A 15,959-nucleotide genomic window follows, 5' to 3' on the forward strand; every position below is an offset into this window, starting at 1 on the left:
GTAAAACACCAAGACACTCTAAAAACCCTACCAAAAAAACCCATACAGACAAAAACAAAACAGAGCAGAAAAGAAATGGGAAGAGCGAGGTAATGGAGTGTAATGGAGGGAGAGAGAGAGAGAGAGAGGGAGGGAGGGAGAGAGAGAGAGAGAGAGAGCGAGAGACAGAGAGGGAGGGAGAGAGAGGGAGGTAAATGGGAAATGAGCAAGTTTTGGGGGAGTGGGAAAGAGTTGTCTCAGAGGAGCAGAGCAAACCTCCAAGAGTTGAGTCGATGAGTCATAACACAGAGAGAAATACGATGATGTCAGTCACACACACATGCACGGACACGCACGCAAGCATGCACACACGCATACACAAAACACATACACGCACGCATGCACACACACACACACACACACACACACACACACACACACACACACACACACACACACACACACACACACACACACACACACACAATTTCACACAGTACTACAGATGCGCACATAGACTTCCTGCAAAAGTGATGATTTCCATTGTAATGATAGTAGCAATACATTTTATTTGGTACATGCTGCCTGTCAGGACATCCAAGGTCAACATAAACAGACAAGTTTTTTTTTTCCATCATCAGTTTTTATTGCATTGTTCACAATCATAGCATAAAACAATGATACAGACAAAGACAAAAATGAGAATAGTATTTATTTAATTTAATTTATTTATTTATTATTTTATATTTTTTTATTTTATTTTTCTAAAGAGAGAATGTGTCCCAGATTTGCAGTTTGACCCCTCTGTGTCCTTTTGCCCTCCAGAGTAGTCGCCTGGCGTGTGACAGCACAGTGTCCCAGGCGGACGGCGAGCAGCTGCGCGGCCTGTGCAACAAGGACCCCCTGTATGAGCTCTCGGAACAGGAGAAGGACTTCCTGTGGAGGCACCGGTGAGCAGCCATGTTGTTTGTAGTTCATTATTACGTGGTTGTCGGCCATGTTGTTTGTAGTTTATTATTATGTGTTTTCGTTAAGATTTTTTTTTTTTTGGGGGGGGGGGGGGGCTTTTGTGCTTTATTTGAGACAGGATAGTGACAGAGAGACAAGTGGGGAGAGAGAGGAGGAAGGACTGGCAAATGACCCAGGGCGGATTCGAACCCGGGTCGCCAGCGCAGCAAGCTAGTGCCCTCCCGTTAGGCCACGGCAGGGCCTTATTGTTACGTGGTTGTCGCAAAGATTTTCAACATGGTTACCAAGATAAATCAGTGTCACCCCAACCCAATCAGGTCACCTAAACACAACAACACACAACAAGTACAACTGACACGATTGGCTATGGGCTACGTATATGCCAAATGACACATTCTTAATGCCCAATGAACGACCATGGGTTGGAGTCGACGTTGCAAAGTACGTCAGCGAGAACTGGTGTTAAATAGCACATTGAAAGTCGACCACAATGAGCTCGCACCAGTTTGATCTACGTAGCACATCACGTGTGAGGTGTCGGGGGATAGGTGGGGAGGAGGAGTTGAAGTGGGGTGCAGTGCAAACTTTTTAGGGGATTGGGACAACATGTCTCAGTGAATCTTTGGCCAGCTAGTTCAAGGGTGTATCAATGCTACCCACAGGAGTTAGCCCAGACTTAAGTTTTCACATTTACTGTAGGAACAGACCGCGGGCGGTGAAAGCGTGGAAAGCGGCGGAAGTAATTGACTTTGTACAGTAGAGCAAGCGGCAGAAGCAGTGAATACTGCAAAAGTAGTTCTGGCGTGTCAAAGGTGTCAAAAGAGTTGAACTTCAGTAGCCTGATAAACCAGCCTAAATGTGAGATTGGATATGTAATTTATTCTGGCCCCGATTAATAGTTTATCCGAAGATTGTTGATGAGAACAACCCGTTGTCTTTCAAACCGTGCCTGTGCCTATAGGCCGGTGCTCTGACCAATCAGCGCTATCTTTCTCGTTGATGTGCTTTCCCAACGTTGCGAGCTTCGTCGTCACTCCCTGAAAACCCCGCCCGCTTTGATTCAAAACAAATCTCTGGGTTGTGATTGGTCTGCCAGATTCCTGGCAAGCCTGGCTGACCACTCCAACGATGCGAGGCTAGACCACTCGCAGCCAAAATTTGGCATCCAGCGGGTGGCGCTGGTTTACAAGGCTAGAACTTAAGTGAAAAATATGTAGTGAGCTATGACGCAGTTTGGCAGCAGCATTCGGCAGGCAATGGAATGGCAACATTTTTCTGAACACAAGCTTTGGTTGGTCACCTTACCTGATTGAATGTTAAAGGTCAAATCTTTCCCCGCTTTGCGACTTGCGATTCTGCTGCTTTTTAACGCTTTCAACTGTTCCTATGTTCAGTCTGGTTCACCAGGCCAGGAAACCACCCCTCTGTCTGCCAATATGTTTGTTGTGGTGTCTGTGATGGCTCGGTAACCGCAATCCCTTCTGAGAACAAGCTCAGTGTCTCTAATTGCACCTTTGCGAAACCGCCGTGTCACAGTCGCTCTCTGAGGATCTCCTGTCGGAGGCCATATTTGTAGTTTATTTTGATCCTCCTCCATGACCACTTCCTGTGCTCAGTGTGTCAAAACATGATCTGCTCCTTTGGGTGTCGTTATGTTTGCTGTCGTGCTTCTTGTGATGGCGTGGTTCGCTTCAATCCTCTGTGGGGTAAGATCACTGTAGTGAATGTCCGCATGTTGTCAGTCACTGCGAGCTGTGTGTGTGTGTGTGTGTGTGCGTGCGTGCGTGCGTGCGTGCGTGCGTGTGTGCGTGCGTGCAGTCTTCGCCTTTAATCTCTAAATGACAATGATCTCTATGTCTTTTTGGTGTTACATAAATTAAATGCAATCAAATGGAATTAAGGTTTTGTTTTTTTACCTTTTAAACCAAAATAACTAGTAGACAAAAGTCCTGCACGCCGTCTATTAGACTTGTTTTTTAAATTGCTCACAACATTTCTGTCTGACCTGATGAAGGTCTAAATGATCGAAACGTTGTGAGCAATCAGAATGGAAGTATAATGGACGGTGTGCAGGATTTGTGTTTACTGCTTCGAACCATTGGTTTCATCCAGTGCACCCCATCGATTTGACGTGTATCTGATGGTAGACGTGTATCTGATGGGCGCTCCAAAGCATCAGCCCTGCCGAAATGTTTGTCTCTTCTCTGCTGTTATGTAAAAACAAATAAATAAATAAGAAGAAAAGAAGAACCTGAGTGCGATCCACCTTTTTCACCTTGTAAGACCGAAATAACTGCAAAAGAAATACTCCCATCCTTCAGTGTATTATTGATCTCAAAAAGAGGGATTTCCTTCTTTTCTAATTGGCTGATGAGATGGCCAATAACGTCCCACTGTTCTACTTGCTCTACAGTACAATGGTCTTTTTCACCTTTGAAGTAGATGTCAAAAGTGTGAATCAGTGTTCCATCTCAGTGCTACAGGCCAATGGTATCCATGGCAACTCCATCCTCATCCCTCGCCAAATCAGCAGCCAACTATGCCTATATGTTTACGCTCTACTTTTCTCTAACGAATACTTGAAAGTGGCAAATAAACGGGATATGTTGTTTGTTTTTTTCCCATGGTTTATCTGAAATACGTTGAAAAATTAGAGATTGAAATGTTTCCTTGATGTAAACAGGAGAGTAGCTGATTAGCAACATCATTCCCTCCCTGTCTTTCATTAATTGATTCATTCGCTCATTCATTTAAGTGTGAATTTTGAAGTGGAAGTTCAACAGTGGTACAGAGAGTAGTACAAACGTTAAATCTCTCTGAATTGTTCAATTCTCTGCATAATTTACTGTGTTGTTTTGGAGGGGGGGGGGTCGTTCTTTCCTTCTCTCGCTCCACCTCTCCATCTCTCCTCTGCTGTCTCAACCAATAATACTGTAACAGCTGTAGTAATAGTATTAGTAATTGTAATACAGTAGTATTCTCTCTCTCTCTCTCTCTCTGTCTCTGTGTCCTCCTCTCCTCACTCTTCCCCTCTCTCTCACACACACTCGCTTTCTGTCTTTCCCCATTCCCTACTCCTCTCTCTCTCTCTCTCTCTCTCCCTACTCCTCTCTCTCTCTCTCTCTCTCTCTCTCTCTCTCTCTCTCTCTCTCCGTAGCCACTACTGTGTGAACATGCCTGAGAGCCTTCCTAAGCTGCTGCTGTCTGTCAAATGGAACTCCCGTGATGAGGTGTCCCAGGTACGTCTGCTCTCTCTCTCCCCCTTTCTCTCGCTCACACACACACACAGACACACACACACACACACACACACACACACACACACACACACACACACACACACACAGACACACACACACACACACACTCCACACTCTCACTCCTGACTCTTTCTGACTCTCTATCTCTCTCTCTCCTCCCTCCCTTCCTCTCTCTCCTCTCTCTCTGCCTCCCTCTTTCCCTCCCTTTCCCTCTCCCTATCTCTCTCCCTCCAACCATCCCTGTCTCCGTCTCTGTCTGTCTCTCTCCCTCTCTCTCTCTCTCTCCCTCTCTCTCTCTCTCCATCTCTCTCTCTCCTCACTCTGTTCTTTCTCTCTCTCTCCTCACTCTGTTCTCTCTCTCTCTCTCTCTCTCTCTCTCTCTCTCTCTCTCTCTCTCTCTCTCTCTCTCTCTCTCTCTCTCTCCCTCCTTCTCCCTCCTCTCTCTCTCTCTCCTTCTCCCTCCTCTCTCCAGATGTACTGCCTCCTGAAGGACTGGCCCCTGATGGGGCCGGAGTCTGCCCTGGAGCTGTTGGACTGTAACTTCCCCGACCCCATGGTGCGCGAGTTCGCCCTGCGCTGCCTCGTACAGGGCCTCACCGACGACAAACTCAGCCAATACCTACTACAGCTGGTCCAGGTAAATTTTATAACGATATGTCTAACTGCTAAATCAACACTTAAGCTTTTCTTCACTTCAGACATGTAAAAGTGTTAGCTTTTCACCTGACGTGTTTCGACAGTATAACTTCAGTCTTCTTCAGAGGGATTGGTCCAGGTAATTTTACTCTTTGGTCAGTGTTACATTTTCAGCGTTACAGTAGGAAAATGAAGAGATTGATTGCGAAGTTGAATTTATGCTGGTCACCTGCATAATTTTATTTGACTGACTTTTGACTGTTTGACTGAGTAAGTTGAGTTGACCCTACGCAATGTTGTAAATTCTCTATCTGGATTTATATAAGTTTGCACCTCAAATTCACACCACATTTTGTATGTGTGTGTCTCTCTCTGTGTGTGTGTGTGTGTGTGTGTGTGTGTGTGTGTGTGTGTGTGTGTGTGTGTGTGTGTGTGTGTGTGTGTGTGTGTGTGTGTGTGTGCGTGTGTGTGTGTGTGTGTGTGTGTGTTCGTGTGTGTGTTCGTGTGTGTGTGTGTGTGTGTGTCAGGTGCTGAAGTATGAGATGTATCTGGACAACCCTCTCGCCCGTTTCCTCATCAAGAAGGCTCTGACCAATCAGAGGATAGGACACTTCTTCTTCTGGCACCTCAAGTGAGTCTGGATAACTGATCACAGAACACATCAGTTAGAACATCTTTGGTACAACACTAACACATGAAATTACATACAGTAGCTGCTATTCTACTGTACCCAGTGAGGTGGATGGACTGCTGTCACTGAAAAAAAAAAAAACTAATCTAGTAATGCACTCAGAGAGTGCAGACTTCCGTCAAGGAAGCTGTTTGATACAGCATTTGAGTATGTTACACCTTAGTTCTTTCTGACTCGTTTTTGTGGAGTTAGAAACTGGAATGTCAAAACTCGGCCTATTAAAAATCCCTGGATATGGTCATTTCATAGATCAGAGATGCAAACAAAACAAAACCGTGTCAGAGACTCAGGGCGTTTTGAACTGCTCCTCGAGGCGTTCTGCCGAGCGTGTAGTATGATAAGGCCACCACTCACACTCCTGGGCCAATGGCTGAAGACAATGTAGTGCTGCTACTGTTGTGATAACATGTCATAGTGTAATACAGTTTTTCTCGATTGGTTTGGCTAATTTCTCGAAACTGAGATAACATTCTCAAAACAACACGGACAAATCCTCAAAACAACTGGCAATTTCCCAAAACAGAATTTGGCATTTCTCATTGCTTTCATCAAATATCAAATGCTTTGTACATGTCTCAAATGTTTAGTACATCTCTGCAGATGGCTATGTACAAGTACCCTACAGTTGACACATTGAGCATATATTTAGCACATTTTCCAAATAAATTGATCTTGCTTATCTAAACAAATTAGACAATTCTCAGTGTAATGGTTGCTCTCTTCAAAACGTGTCAGCATGATTTCATTGTGTAAGTCCTCATATGCAAAGTAGTCTACGCAATTGCCAAAACAGTCAAGGACAGAATATTTGAAGAATCTCATTAAATGGTAAATTCATGACAGTGTTCATGATTCTGTTCAGATGATATTGTAACTTTACTAGTTTGTTGGAAATAATTTTACAGCCGTGTATACTACAGTTTCCTCTCTTATTTGGCTAATTTCTTGACATTTTGTCAAACGACATTCTGTTTTGAACAATTGCTAAGTTGCTTTGGGATTTGTCCATGTTATTTTGAGAATGTTATCTCTGTTTTGAGAAATGAGCCAAAAAAGTGAGAAACCTGTAATGAATGGGCATTACTTTCTGTATGTGAATTTGCAGTAAAGAAAGTTACTGATAAGTGTCCTTGGCAAACTGTCTGTGTTGTCAAATTTCAGTGGTTTCACTCACTTTTTCATTGTTATACATAGTTGAAATCTGTTAGCTGAACGTATACAAAACATCTAACCATTTTGACTTGCAGTGCTTACACAATGGCAAAGGGACAATGTATTTTGGGGGTACTGATGATATATATGGAGAAGGAATTTAGTTTTGACACACGGGTAAACTATTTTTGGAGTGATATTAGCAAGTGATGAGGATTCATGTAGTCGTGCTGAACCATCCAGTTTATTTTGACAGAAGGACTAAATTAATGCAAATGAGCCAAAGCAATTGAGAAGGACCTACGTATGTCATTTTTATGGTACTGACTATTTATGTGGGAGAAGGTTTAGTGCTGATGCAAGAATTAGCTATTTTGGGAGGTATATGACATTTTGCTAGTTATCTGAACTGTTATGCAAAAGTGTAAGAATGTTTGGCCAAATGACCCAATGGTCACAGCAATGTCATCTCAGTTTCAAGAAATTAGCTAAACCAGTCGAGAAAAACTGTAATATACTGATCAGAGGTGGACAACAGTGGCGCTTCAATCACTCAAACGGGCATTGATTAGTATTGATCAATTTCGTAGGTCAGAGATGCACAACAAGACGGTGTCGCGGCGTTTCGGCCTGCTGCTGGAGGCGTTCTGCCGAGCGTGCGGCATGTACCTGAAGCACTTGAACAGGCAGGTGGAGGCCATGGACAAGCTGGTGAACCTGACGGACACGCTCAAGCAGGAGAAGAAGGACGAGACACAGAAGGTAAAGGTACTCTGTCCCCCTCTCTCTTTCTCTCGTTTTCATCACCTTTGATTTATGGATGGATGGATGGATTGATGGATTGATGCACTGATGGATGGATTAGTTTAATGATGTTTGGATAGATAGATAGATAGATAGATAGATAGATAGATAGATAGATAGATAGATAGATAGATAGATAGATAGATAGATAGATGGATACAGTAGATAGATAGATAGATAGATTTTCCTCACCATTTATTATGATGAGTTGGATGGATGGATGCCTGGATTAATATGTTTTCCATCACCATGACCACATGCAATAATTGACATCAAAGTGATAGACGCTCACACCATTTTTTTGTCTTCTCCATTGCCAATAAGGCCTTTATTATTGATATAATAATAGTGAGGAGTGGACCTAGAGGGTTCTTATAAGATTTTATAAGTTACTCATCCAGACAGTAACTAATATGTGGCTAACATGTGAAGCCTTAAATAAAAGTATTGTGACCGGGTTATTCGGCTTGGGTCGCATGATCTGATTGGGAGAACTGAGGAGTGGCTGTGTTGTGATTGGCTACTGCAGACCCAGATGAAGTTCCTGGTGGAGCACATGTCTCGGCCCGACTACATGGAGGCCTTGCAGGGGTTCGTCTCCCCCCTCAACCCAGTACACCAGCTGGGCAACCTCAGGTAAAGGCACGCACACATGCATACACACATACACATACACGCACAGACACACACACACAGACACACACACACACACATACATATGCATATACTGTACAAACACACTCACATGCACATACATGTTCACGCCCCCCACTACCCCCCACCACTACACACACAAACACATATGCATATACTGTACAAACACAAACACACACACACACTTATACAGATGCATATACTGTACAAACACACACACCTCTACAAACGCATGTACACACACAAACACACGCACACACACGCACACACACACACACACACTCTCTACAAATATACACACACACTCTCTCTCACTCTCTCTCTCTCTCTCTCTCTCTCTCTCTCTCCAAATATGTACACAACCACACACACAAAGACACAAAACCTGGGGTGTTGATTTGCACATGCATGGGGAGATGTAAACCTATGCAAAAGATGCCGGGGGGGGGGGCGGAGGGGGGGGGGATGCATGCAAAACATCAACGACACTCCTACACACAAACGCACTCCCACACACACTTACACTGTATATTCAAGGCACACAGCCTACATACAGATATGGGCATAACAAGAAACAAATGAGAACTGGGGGGAGAGATGAGCCCAAAGCGATGAATTGCTGAGAGAAGAAAGAGAGAGCGAGAGACAGAGACAGAGAGAGGGAAAGATCAACTGAAAGAAGGTGGTAGAGAGAGATAATATGAGAGAGAGAGAGAGAGAGAGAGAAAGAGAGAAAGAGAGAAAGTGTGCGAGTGTGAAAGAGTTAAAGAAGAGAAGAGAGAGAGAGAGAAAGTAAGTGCAGATATACACTCGATTGGGAAGAAGATATGAAGGCTTGATAGAAAGAATGTGAAAAAGAGATAAAAAACTGAAAGAGAGTCTGGGTAGAGAGAGAGAGAGAATTAGAAAGGTAAAGAAGAGAAAGTGAGCAGAGAGAGAGAGCGAGAGAGAGAGAGAGAGAGAGAGAGAGAGAGAGAGAGAGAGAGAGAGAGAGAAGTGGGGAAGGATTGGGTAACAGCAGGCAAGTGCTTCTGTTTCCCCGTTTGTGTCTCGGGGGCTAAAAATATCAGCCAGTTTTTACTGCTGATTAAATAATACAGCAGCCACCGCATGCCACACAGAAAAGTGTGTGTGTGCGTGCGTGCGTGCGTGTGTTTTCTGTCTGCATGTGTAGCTGTGTGTACAGTTGTGTGCATTAAACTAATATACTGAATATATCCAGTGTGTGTTCATGGTATACAGTCTGTCATCTCATTCTCAACCAGTTAACAGGATGTTGTCTTCAACCTGCTCGCTGCTTCTCAACTTCCTCTTTTCATCTCTCGTGTCTCCTATGTCTCTCTCCATCTGTTTCTCTCCATCCTCTCTTATCCTCCCCTTCTTTGCCTTTCTGCCCTCTATTCTGTGGTAGTCTGCTGTACCCCACACACCTCTCCATTCCTCTTCCTCCCCCTTTCCCTCCTCTCCCTGTCTTTGGGGGCTTACATGTCTATTCGGTAACACTTTACTTGACGTCGACGTCATACGCACGACATAACAGTGACATAAAAGTGTCAAAACATTGTCATGACACATGACACAGTCATGGACGAGTCAATTCCGTAACACTTAACTTGTGTCATACCATACGCACGACATAACAGTGTCATAAAAGTGTCATTGTCATGGACAATCATTTTCCCCATTCTGTCAGACACGCCTACCGTCAACCGGCAATGTGCGGACAAAGAGTCGGGGGCTATACTTGTAACGCTGTGGAAAATGTGATAATGCCTGTTATCCAGGGATGGGTAATCTATGGTCTGGGGGGCGTTTACGGCCCGTGAGGCTGTTTTTTCTGGCCCCCGATAAAATATTGTCAGGGGACTGAGTGAAGATGGGGTCTGTTATAAAGGTGGCCACCTACTGTACAAAATAGGCCTAATGTGCAGGGGGAAATCCCCGGTTTGTGCTCATAGTACGGCCCTTGGAGAACTTAATAACATTTTAAGTGGCCCTTCGAATGAAAAAAAATCCTCACCCCTTCAAACAAACACGTAAAGGCCCATTCAACTATGCAAGGGCCCTTATACCCCTGCCTCTCTTTCACCCTCTCCCTCTTCTCTTTTCATCCTCTTCCTCTCTTCTTCTCTGTCTCTCTCTTTCTTCTTTCTGCCTTCCTAGTCTACTTCTCTCTCTCTCTCCTACTCACTTCCTCACATCCCCACTCCTCTCATTACCTTTCTCCCTAGTCATTCTCTTCCCTCCCTTGCGTTCCCCTCTCCACTCTTTTCCTTTCTCTGTCTTTCTGTTCTTTCCATCTCTCCCTCCCTCTGTCCTCTATCTATCCTATCTTCCCGCCCCTCTCGAATCTCCAATTCCCCTCTATCACCCCTCTCCCACTCCTCTCTACCACCCTTCTGTCCCTCCCTCCCTCCTCTCTCTATCCCCTCCCTCTCTTCAATTCTTCTCCCTCCCCTCTCTCCTCCTTCTCCCTCCCTCCCTCCCTCCTTCCTCTTTACCCCCCTCTTCCCCATTCCTCTCTCCCTATCGCCCCCTGTAGCAACCCAATGTAAGTAGGCTGCCGGATGTGAGTGCCCGGATATCCGCCCGAGTATTTACGTCTATTTTACCTCAGCTACTCGATTTCGGTCGTGTATTTACGACAGTTTAACCTCAGCTACTTGATTTCGTCCGATTTGAGTCTGACTGAAGATGGAAGGGACATAGGTGCCGTGCGTAAAGAGCCCACAGCACATCGCCGTTTCGGCGACACCAGAGAGTTCCTTGATATCCCAATCAAAAGAATAGGCCCGGTGACCAATAACATCAAAATAATAAAAAAATAATAAAATGAAATTATAACTTAAAACCGAATTGATTTGGGTGTGAAAATTAAACTGTCTCAACCGGGCACCCAAAGGGAATCCATCAAAAGATAACGGCGTTACTTTCTCGTCGGCATTATTTTGTTTTTATTATCTAGGAGGACTGAGCTGAAAACTGCAGCAGTCACCTTGCACAGTTCTAGCTGCTCTGAAGCACGTATCCTGCCCATTCGCAATGTTAAATAAAAGGTTTTGCAAAAGACTATAGCCTACAATAGATGCACTTTCACAGACAGAATAGCCCGTTTCGGAAGGCATTAAAGTCACGAGTTTACCCAGTCTAAATGTAGTTTAGTTTCTGGAAGTTTCTGAGTTTTACATTAGTGAAACATAACATCAGGATATCCTACAAGTTAAAAGAATATCTGGGCATAGCCTTCTCTCTGAGTTAGAAAACAGCAGCTATGCCGCATATTGTGTAGTTATTATTTGGTGGTGCAAAAACAACACGCGAAACCATTCCGCATATTGTGCCATTATTATTAGTGATGCCGAAACAACAAAGCCAGATTGGTGACTAGAGCTTGCCTAGTCCATTTAGACATAGCCTACTCATTTTATTGTGCCATGTAGGCCTACATTTAAAAGTGTCAGTGGAGAATTAAACTGGGCGCTGAATACTGAATATCGGAGCCATTCTCCCTCCGTGTCTAGATAGCCTACAGTCAGAGGCGCGCGCACGCTCTTATTTCTGTATTATATGAAAATATCCTAAAACGGTCACAACATCAGAGGACCTTCGTGGTGGAGGATACTTGCGGCGGGGGCCGAGACCGAGTTGTTACGGGACACTCTTAATATTATTGAAGGGACATGCTCGATACTTTACCCGGTCTAAATGTAGCACTCGAAAAGTTATGCCGCATATTGTGCAGATTAGGCTATTTGGTGATGCCAACCACACGTGTACGTTGGAGACTACAGCCTATAATTTAGACATAGCCTATTCATTTGATTGTGCTACGTAAACTTAAAAGTGTCACTGCAAAATCAAACGGGACGCTGAAATATTGGAGCCAGTAACTTCGTGTCCGGTGGATATTGTGCAGATGTGTGTGCGCGCGCGCACAACTAATTTCTCTCCCATCTCTTTGCTCATCAAGCCTCCGATCTCCAAAAAGACACGGGCACTCAGGATAACTGTTTACGCGAGCTGTTTAAATAATGTGATGCACGGTCTTCATGACATGGCATGGTTTGGCCACCCTAAATTCAACATGACTGCATTCGCACATATCGTTTAAACATCCATGATGGAATGGTCACTCTTAATGTGCAAGTAGGCCTATTGGATATGAAAAAAAGATCTTAAAACGGTCACAACACCAGAGGACCCGTGGTGGTGTGGTGGATATTTGCGGCGGGGGCCGAGGCGAGTTGTTACGGTAGGCTACAATCATATTATAGAAGGGACAGTCAGGCGACACAGCGCGACTCACATAGGGTAGCTGTGGTGCCGCAAAGCATTCCTGATGGTGGAAATGAATGCAAATGCACGCAGATACTCGGGCGGATATCCGGGCACTCACATCCGGCAGCCTACTTACATTGGGTTGCTACACCCCCTCTCTCTCCTGTCAGGCAAGTGTGGGATCGTGTCCACAGTTAAGCGCCTCCTGTGGTGTATTTGTTGTAGTACTGTTTTGAACTGCCAACATGTAGTATGTATTGAAGGGTGCTATGGCTTGGAACTCCTCTCAGTTTCAAGCAGCAGTTATCCAGTTATCCAGCAGATGAACCTCTCTCTCTCTCTCTCTCTCTCTCTCTCTCTCTCTCTCTCTCTCTCTCTCTCTCTCTCTCTGTGTCTCTGCCAGGCTTGAGGAGTGTAGGATCATGTCTTCAGCTAAGCGTCCTCTGTGGCTGAACTGGGAGAACCCAGACATCATGAGCGAGCTGCTGTTCACCAACAACGAGGTCATCTTCAAAAACGGGGATGGTACGTAGCATACAACTCTTTCTTTTTTCTCAAGCACATGGACTGACAATTGACCGATCCCAAGCCCCGCCTATCGATGTAATGTAATGCTACTGTAGAGAAATTTGGCTTGGTCAAGACGGGGCTGCTGTAATATTCAATATGGAGAGATACGGAAAAACAATATCCTTCGGCATATGTAGGTGTCCTTTGTAATGTTTATTGTGCAGCTGATGATGGGGTGATCCACATGATGATCCACTTTTTTTTTTTTAACATAGATCAAGCCTTATTTTTGGTTTAGGGAAGGGTATGAAAATATTATCTCTAACACGGTATATCTGTCATCACTTTTATATTTACCCCACACATACCTTTTCACCATGATGAACTCTAGCCGACTTTGTTTCAGTTTGGCAGCTCCTCAGGGAAAAATTGTCCAAGGGTTCTGGCGAGCTGTATTATGGTGTGCAAAAGGGGGTGTGGCTTGGAATCAGTCAATTGTGTAAGAGCGCTATCCTCCGTAGCCACCTTGCCCTTTGTTATCGTGGATAAAAGTAATTGTGTATTAGTAAGTGTAACTGAGATGTTCCTGCGCAGTCCGCCATTCGGGGCTCAAAGCCGCCACCTCCAAGTCAATGCTCCAGTTTGGGCATGGGATGCACAGCACGATACTGCTGAGCTAAAGGACTAGTCGGATAGCTCAACGCTACAATACTGTATGAGGCTTCGGGAGGGAGGTTTACTAACGTTCCACGCCACACTCTGCTAGTTGGCCTCTGGTACATAAGCCTATAGTAATTGTACGAGAGGGAATTTTTGGACTTCACTTTTGGATTTAGCACTTAGAGCACGTTTGGTTTCCACCAAAATGGAAAATAAATAAATAAATTTGGTTCGAACCAAAGCAAGTGAACTATCTGACTTTCCTGGTCTGAACACACCCTTCAGTAGTACACTGTATATAAAATGTATATGTATGTGTGTGTGTGTGCGCGCGCGTGTTTGTGTGTGTGTTTTTTCTACTCTTTTCAGATCTGCGTCAGGACATGCTGACTCTTCAGATCATCAAGATCATGGAGAACATCTGGCAGAACCAGGGCCTGGATCTCAGGTGAGACGGCCGGCCACAGTAACACTAAGGCACGGTGTCTACCACAGTCAAAGTGGACGTTGTTGTTAATTCACAACATTAGATGCATAAGGCTGTGACTGAAGGTACAGTGCGAGGCAGATTTTTTCTATCGTTTGTTAATGAAAGTGAGTGTTGGAATGTGGATTTTCTGCTGTCCATCCCAAAGTCTGTCTGTCAGCATATGCCTGTGTGTGTGTGTGTGTGTGTGTGTGTGTGTGTGTGTGTGTGTGTGTGTGTGTGTGTGTGTGTGTGTGTGTGTGTGTGTGTGTGTGTGTGTAGGATGCTGCCGTACGGCTGCCTGTCCTTAGGGGACTGTGTGTATTTATATTATATGACTGATTCTACGATTCACCTGTGCTTTTGGCAAAAGCAAACTGATTTACTGATTAAACTGACAGTTTTGTCATATTGTGATGATTACTGTGAATCAACATTTGCAATCGTAAAGTTTCTTTACATGCTAATATGAAGACTGAATCTGACATTTGGAAAACAGGACGGCATGAAAACGCCCAAAACCAGTATTAAATATTCATTCTTGCTGAGGGAAATAATGCTATGTCTACACCAGTGTTAATTTCGTCAACCATGACTATGACTAAAATATTTCGTCAAATATTTTCGTCATTTAGACTAAGACTAAGACTAAACTGGGAAGCCAATGAGTAAAATATGACTAAAACTAAAATTGATTTTCGTCATTGTGACTAAGACTAAGACTAGATTTAAAAAAAACTGACTAAATTAACACTGGTGTTAAATACAATAGAGAAAAAGAGAAGCAGTGTGTGAAGAAGTTTCATTCTGCACAGTGTGATGCATGTTAAAAAGAGAAGCAGTGCTCAGAGAAGGTTTATTCTGTCCAGTCAATGATATATGTTAAAAAGTGAAGCAGTGTGTGGAGAAGTTCTATTATGTACAGTGTTGACTAAAATGACTAAAAATTGACTAAGACTAAAATTGATTTTCGTCATTTAGACAAAGACTAAGACTAAATTGGGAAGCCAATGACTAAAATATGACTAAGACTAAAATTGATTTTCGTCATTGTGACTAAGACTACGACTAAATCAAAAAAAGCTGACAAAATTAACACTGGTCTACACTCTCTGTATTATATGAAAGATAAATGTGTGCTAATGTCCAAAACATCATTGGATGCAGTTAATAGTTAGTGGAATTGGCAAATAAAATCCATGGACTTAAAAGCGCAGGCGAATCGTAGAATCACTCATATATATTTCCGTGTGTGTGTGTGTGTGTGTGTGTGTAGGATGCTGCCGTACGGCTGCCTGTCGATAGGGGACTGTGTGGGGCTGATCGAGGTGGTGAAGAATTCCTACACCATCATGCAGATCCAGTGCAAAGGCGGCCTGAAGGGGGCGCTGCAGTTCAACAGCAACACGCTGCACCACTGGATCAAGGACAAGAACCGTGGAGAGGCGTGAGTAGTTACCTTAACCTTAACCTCACCTGGCCACGTGGAAATCACCTGTTCACTATGGGCTTTTTTCCACATACACCCTGGCTGTGCCGCGCCGTGTCGTGTCGAGCTGAGTGGTGCTGTTACAGTGGCTCAGTGTGCTAGTGCAGTGTTTCTCAACAGGGGTGCCGCAAAAACGTGGCTGATGAATTATGTACTATAATACATACGTATGTAATATAATAACTTATGTAATATAATACATATTTGTCTAAATTGATAAGTTAATGCTAGTCAGTGGAATCTTTTATCTGCCATTTACGCACAATAAAGTAAATATAGGTCGCCCCAGCCAGCTGCAACTTCGAACGTAGGTCATGTGATGTCTCCAAAAGTGTTACTTTTCTAAACTTGTGTGGTACCGGATGCGATGCCATGATACGGCTTGTTGGTTTGGGGTGCCTTGAAAATTTT

At 44.1% G+C, this 15,959-nt stretch overlaps 1 protein-coding gene across 1 annotated transcript in view; it reads left to right on the top strand.

Moving 5' to 3' along the window:
• The window catches only part of zgc:158659 (uncharacterized protein LOC791141 homolog), a 76,369-nt gene that overhangs the window by 41,173 nt on the left and 19,237 nt on the right, over nucleotides 1-15,959 (top strand). Inside the window, exons 12-20 of the mRNA XM_063186574.1 lie at nucleotides 805-929; nucleotides 4,106-4,187; nucleotides 4,681-4,845; nucleotides 5,372-5,475; nucleotides 7,278-7,449; nucleotides 8,021-8,127; nucleotides 12,827-12,948; nucleotides 13,963-14,041; nucleotides 15,336-15,506. Of these exons, the coding sequence (XP_063042644.1) occupies nucleotides 805-929; nucleotides 4,106-4,187; nucleotides 4,681-4,845; nucleotides 5,372-5,475; nucleotides 7,278-7,449; nucleotides 8,021-8,127; nucleotides 12,827-12,948; nucleotides 13,963-14,041; nucleotides 15,336-15,506 (1,127 nt within the window). The remainder of the gene's footprint in view (nucleotides 1-804; nucleotides 930-4,105; nucleotides 4,188-4,680; nucleotides 4,846-5,371; nucleotides 5,476-7,277; nucleotides 7,450-8,020; nucleotides 8,128-12,826; nucleotides 12,949-13,962; nucleotides 14,042-15,335; nucleotides 15,507-15,959) is intronic.

This window comes from Engraulis encrasicolus, chromosome 21 (assembly GCF_034702125.1).
Source record: "Engraulis encrasicolus isolate BLACKSEA-1 chromosome 21, IST_EnEncr_1.0, whole genome shotgun sequence".
Classification (NCBI taxonomy): domain Eukaryota; kingdom Metazoa; phylum Chordata; class Actinopteri; order Clupeiformes; family Engraulidae; genus Engraulis; species Engraulis encrasicolus.